The sequence below is a fragment of the Mobula birostris genome, chromosome 5, assembly GCF_030028105.1.
Source record: "Mobula birostris isolate sMobBir1 chromosome 5, sMobBir1.hap1, whole genome shotgun sequence".
Lineage (NCBI taxonomy): Eukaryota > Metazoa > Chordata > Chondrichthyes > Myliobatiformes > Myliobatidae > Mobula > Mobula birostris.
In genome coordinates this window covers 36,175,080-36,181,092 of record NC_092374.1, presented here as the reverse complement: position 1 = coordinate 36,181,092, position 6,013 = coordinate 36,175,080, and the positions used below count along the sequence as shown (strand labels likewise).

The 6,013-nt window shown below is 44.5% G+C and overlaps 1 protein-coding gene across 1 annotated transcript; it reads right to left on the bottom strand.

Moving 5' to 3' along the window:
* Window positions 1-1,512: 1,512 nt before the first annotated feature.
* Window positions 1,513-4,477, bottom strand: LOC140197230 (cholesterol 25-hydroxylase-like protein 2). The gene is made up of 2 exons (XM_072257155.1): window positions 4,337-4,477; window positions 1,513-3,843 (listed from the first exon to the last, which is right to left on the bottom strand). The coding sequence occupies exon 2, from the start codon at window positions 2,832-2,834 to the stop codon at window positions 1,932-1,934; it is 903 nt and encodes a 300-aa protein (XP_072113256.1). The 5' UTR covers window positions 2,835-3,843; window positions 4,337-4,477; the 3' UTR covers window positions 1,513-1,931.
* Between the last annotated feature and the right edge of the window lie 1,536 nt (window positions 4,478-6,013).

The window sequence follows — 6,013 nt, the reverse complement described above, 5'->3', positions numbered from 1 at the left end:
CATCCACAAATCAATTTTCATCAGTTTGTTTATCCCTTCCTCAAAAATGTCATTAACGCTCACGAAGCACGACTTGCTCATAAGGCTCATAAAGCCATTCGGACCATTGCGAATCGGACTATACTTCTCCGATTGCTCGTAAATCCGCTCCCTGAGCAGTCTCTCATTTTGTTTGGCCTTTGCTGACGTAAGACTCACTGGTCTACAACAAAATCGATCAACTAGCTACTTTCCAATAGCCCGCACTCTTCCCCACCCTACGAAATGAACGCTTCCACTGAGCATGTGTCTCCAATTAGCGCGACGTCAGCATTGTCAGACAGGGATACTGTAATGAGAATTACAAGGCTACGGGTGCGGGGGTGGGGGCGGGAGTGGCGAGAAGGAGAAATTACTCGTGTCCGACCTGCTCTATCACACCCTTTTGATCAGTCCCACCCTCACTCTTGTCATCCTCTTGTTCTTCACATGTGTGTAGAGCACCTTGGTGTTTTCCGTAATCCGACTCATCAAGCACTTCTCATGTCCCCTTCCAGCTTTCCCACACCCCTTATTAATATCCTTCCTGGCTACTTTATAATTCTCAAGAGCCCTGGCTGATCTTCGCTTCCTAGACCTTACGTATGCTCTCCCCGGTTACTTTGCAAACCGTCTGCTTCTGCTGTTGTCCATTCCTATGCTAAAGCTCAGACGGCTGTGGTCTTTATCTCCGAAATGCTCACCCACGGAGAAATCTGTAACCTGATGAAGTTCATTACCCAGTATTGGATCCAGTACGACCTGTCCTCTAATCGGCCTGTCCACATATTGTATTAGGAATTCTCCCGGAACACAAATAGAACTCTGAGTGATATTTGTGCTTCTAGATCAACCAGAACGGACTGTTCAATACAAAACGAAGGGCTTGCACAACGTCGGCTGGATGGAAATGGAGAGGGGCGATATATCTCCGAAGACCCAGGCATGCACAGCAGAGGGGAGGATAACCTTCACGGGACGTGGATGGGAATTTGTATAATTTAAAGTATCTTCTAACATCTGGTTGAAAACACCAAACATTTTGTGAGCTTCGACAAGCTGTACCACAGTGAAGGCGTGACTTTTTAGTTTCACATTTACATCAGATCGTTGTAGATGAAAGATCATCGATTTAGTTAACTATTCCTGTGCAATGTGAGTGTCGTTTGCGGCCAACAGCGTCAGAGCATGGTGAATAAACAGCAGAGCCCTCTCCGACTTATCATTAAAATAAGGAAGGGACTATTTAATGTAAGTGTCAAATTCAGTTATTAACCTTTTCAAGTATGTGCGACATGGTCGGCACAGTGTGATTGCCTGAAATTTTATGCAAGCCTTACCGATCACCACGCCATGCTACTCTCAGAGAACTAGTGAACACAGAACCACAAACAGATAAAAAGTGAACATTTTTATTTGTATTCGAAGACATTTTGCATTTTAAGGACATATTTACATTTTTGCCTGTATTCCATAATCTATTCTTAAATACATATGACGTATTATTTTAAATATTTGGGGCAAAAGTTTTGCAAATGCTTAGAAATGATGCCACAGAGGTTTCTTTCCAATATACATTACACAATGTACGTAAGATAATTGAAACATTCATAATCATGGTACCTCTTTAAAATGGATATTTACCTCACGTATAACGGTAAGTACAAATGTAGCGCGTTTTTATACCGTACTACACATAGCTTACTTCAAAGGTATTGCGTTCGTTTTAACATGTGAAAAATAAATAACTGCGATATTTAACGTCAGAATATTCCGGCAGTCAGCTCACTCAAGATTTTCTTTGATCATTGCACTGCCGATTTCTCTATCGTCTCCAACCCGCTTCTCTTGGCACCTTGTTTTACGCGGGAGAAATGCGGCTTTCATCAGACAGCGGGATGCTAGATATATTTCTAGCTTTTGCTGGCTTTGCGTCGCTTCTTTTCCATCTCCAAACAGGCGGGCGAGCGCTTGTATTCGCAGCAAGTGCCGCAAAGCCAGTCCCAGTGTGAGAAGTAAGGGGCAAAATTGTACTGTGGTTTCTGGTGGTGAGCATCGTGTTTCACAGAGCCGCCCCAGAGCCCGAAAGGGATAATATTGTGTAAAGCCCAAGGAAAGTCATAGCCGCTGTGGTCTTCCACTGCTATCCAGACGTTCAAGATCATGAAGGTGAACGCTGTCAGGCTGTGACACTGCAGGATAATCGGGTCTATGGTGGTCCAAAAGCCAACGCTGATCAGTTCCCAGGCAGATAGATACTGCGTCGACCAGGAGAAGGGAGCGTAATATTCGTGATGAATGGCGTGGAAAGTCGTGTAGAGCCATCGAAACTTGTGGTGCATAAGGTGCCAGAAGTAATACTGGAAGTCGAAGAGAATTGTGCAGCTGAGGATTCCTATAAGGAACTCGGAGAGCTGTGGTGTGTCTTCCAGGAGGGGGATCGGAGGTCGCCAGTACCACTGGAAGGCGGCTGCTGGGAAAACAAAGATAACGTGGTTGCAGCCGGTAAGCCACAGAGTCTTGAGAATGTTTGCCCACGTTACATGCTGCTCCGGCTGGATCTTGCACTTGTTAATGGCCGGGCATCTGCGAGCCAAGATGTCGAGCGTCATGTAGAAGGTGCAGCTGATGAAGTAGGTGGAGACTGAGATGATGACTGGAAAGAGAGGCGAGCGGAGGGTATCCTGGTGGTTGACTCGCAGGTAGTCCCACAGGGGCTGCAGCAAGGACCTGTTCGAGGCGTAATGAGAAATATTGGCATTCTGTATTACCCGGACGTATGGGTCGAAGACTTGGGTCGTTTCTGCAGAATACATCAGGGTAGGCTGCTACAGAACTACTGCACACACTTGCTGCTCTTAATTTCCCGCTCTATACTTGCAAGATTCTGAAATGGACGGGAAGGAATTCAGATAGATAATTTACACAAATAGTGCCCAGTTTAGTCGAAGTCTCGTTTTTATTCTTCCCGCCTTCCTGACGGTTGATCGGAGGTTCAGTGTAGCAGTGCAAGCTGGCTGGAGTGGCTCCGGTATTTATAGGCATGCGAGCTCTGAGCCCAAAGCTATGTGCTCCAAGTGCGGCCCCCTCTTGAGGACGCCCCACGGTTCCGATTGGCCCTAGGCAGAGTCGAAGCTCTACAGGTTACATGGTGTTGGTAAAACACTACGTTAGCTGTAAAATCGTTAGCATACAAGTGCAACTCGAGCGCATAGCCCCAAAGTTCAATCCAGTTTTGCCAGTACACTACCATGGTAAGAGCATTTGTGCTGAGCGCAGTGTGGGTCGGACTCAGCCCCGCACAGATTCGGCAGGATTCCGCCAGTGTTCGTCCAGTGATTAATATATCAGGAGTTCCACTCCTTGCTCTTACAGGAGCAGTTAGATTCTCACTCCATCCTTTCTGCTTCCGTACAACAGACCATGCACATGCAAAGGCTACCAATATTACCGGAACTAAATCAAGACTGCCCAGATTAGAGCTGAGTTGGAGACAAGCACTATACAGTACATGAAACCGGCTTTAGAATGAAAGGTTTTTTACCTTCCAAACTGTCGATTGTAGTTTAGCCCTGTTCGTTCCTTAGTCAGTGACACATCCATATCGGTGACCGATAAAATCTTCAGTAACCCTGCACATAGAGCGAATAAGCTGCGGCAGGCAAAGTTGACGGCAATTAATTTCTTTTAACTTTTCGCTGAAAATCCCGTGTGTGCAAAGACGGGGAAAAAAATGTTTCCTCGGCAGCAAGATCTGCCATCTCCTGGTGAGCCGTGTTACTACATCTGTGTGAGGATGATGAGCACAAGTCCAAGTCTCCCAAACTTGGAAAAACAAAGAATGTTGATTTAAAAAAAAGAAAAGAGAGTTAAACTTTATAAATAGATTCAAGCCATCTTATAATAAAAGCCACGAGCTTTCAATTGTTCTTCATTTACATACCAAATTCCTTTACGAAGTTAGTAGCAATCAACACCGCATCCCTACAAACAACGACGACAGCATTACCAATATTCCACTAGCAGGAGTTCCCAATATTTTTTATGCCATGCACCAATACCATTAAGCAAGCGGTCCGTGGACCCCAAATTGAAACCCCCTGCGACTAGAGCCATGCAAATTGTACACTTTCCCACAATGTTCTCTAATAGTTCGAGCATTGAGGTTAAGTATAAAGCATGTGTACCGTGCTCCTCGCACTGTTATCAAATTAAATCCGCGCGCAGTTGCTTGATATATTCAGACTGTATGGAATTTAATTTCACCTTTTCACTCCTGTTTATAGATTTCATAATCTGCACAGATTTCTTTCCTTACCCATTAATTGAAGTTATATTGTAAACTCTACTTTTTTTCTGCACTGAAGCTTCCACATTTCAGCCCCCTCCTGGCTGTTTCGGCTGCGTCTTTCTGGAATTGTAAATGCTAATTTCCGAAATACACAGGCGATAGGTGAAAAGAGACAAGATTTCAGATCATTGACCCTTCATCAGACCCAGAATAGCCAGAGGAGTAATTTTTAAATTGATGAGAACAGAGACAATGTCTGTCATAGGGCCAACTGCAGGACTGTCCGGACTTCCATTATTTTTCGTGCCTCATTTAGGAGGGGACAAACAGAGCCACAAGCCGAAGCGCGCGGCAGCGGCAGGAAGATGTTCTGGAGGTCAGGATGGAAACTGGGTCATCGCAGCTGTGAGCCAGTAGCACCACCTACTGCAGCATTGCCTCACTCACATGTCCATGGTGAGACTATTTCAGTTGTTCCCACATTACAGCTCTAAATCTTTACTCTTGTTACGGATTTCTGCTTTTATCTCCGATTCTGGTGGTGGGTTCCATATTACTCACCTACTAATGAATGACATTCTCCTCAACTTCCCAATAATCATTTTACCCATTACCTTAAAATTCACCCTCACCCACCCCGTTTCTGATCTCTCTCTCTCTCTGTCAACAGCAATCAACCTTTCAGATGCAGGGGTTCAAGCTGAAATATCAATAATTCCTTTCCTCCCACAGATGCTGCTCGACCTGATGAGTTCAAGCAGTAGATTGTTGATCCTTTCTTGTATGTGGTAACTTCTACTTTGAAAAGGCACACTCGACAACTTCATGCCAAAGAAACAACTTTATCTCCAACTTCAAAACATTACGTATATACAGAGGCTTTCACAACCCGTACGGCATGGCGGGAACACTATGTACACGAGGGCCACTAGGAAGAACCACAAACGGAAGTAGACCCCCCATGATATCCTAATTAATATTAACTTACTTTTAATTACGCTCATATTACAACACCTTGTGTAAACTTCTCATAATTTTATTGACCTCAGTTAAATCTCCCCCATCTACCCATTGATTCTAAAGAGAACAACCCCAACCATTCTCTCTTGATGTAACTCTATAGATCTCCTCTGTGTCCTTTCTAAAATGTAATGAAACACGCCTGGATGCAGGAGAATGAGGGGAGATTGGGTAGGGGTATACGAAATTATCAGAGATGTAGATAGGGTTAGTGCAAGCAGGCTTTCTTTCCACTGAAATGAGCAAACCTAGAACTAGAGGTCATAGGTTTAGGGTAAAAGGTGAAACCTTTCATTTAAGGGGAAGTGAGGGGGAATGGCTTCACTCACAGGGTGGTGTGAGAGTGAAATGAGCTGCTAGTGGAAGTGGTGAATGCAAGTTCGATTACAACATTGAAGAGAAGTTTGGATATGGACATGGATGGGAGGTATATGGAAGGCTATGGTGCAGGTGTGGATCAATGTCACTCTGGCAGAACAACAGTTTAGCACAGACTAGATGGTTTGAAGAGTCTGTTTCTGTGCTGTATTGATCTATTAACCTCTGAATCTAAGTTTTCAACTGTGACTTACCTAGGGCTTTGAGAAATTCCAAGATGACTTCCACATGATTACATTCCATGATGTGCACACTATGTCATATAGCTTATCTACTGTACTGTTGTATCTGCCGTCAGGGATCCAA

Bases quoted from the DNA above. Each gene is read 5' to 3' on its own strand.
- LOC140197230 (XM_072257155.1), bottom strand. From the start codon at position 2,834: ATGTATTCTGCAGAAACGACCCAAGTCTTCGACCCATACGTCCGGGTA.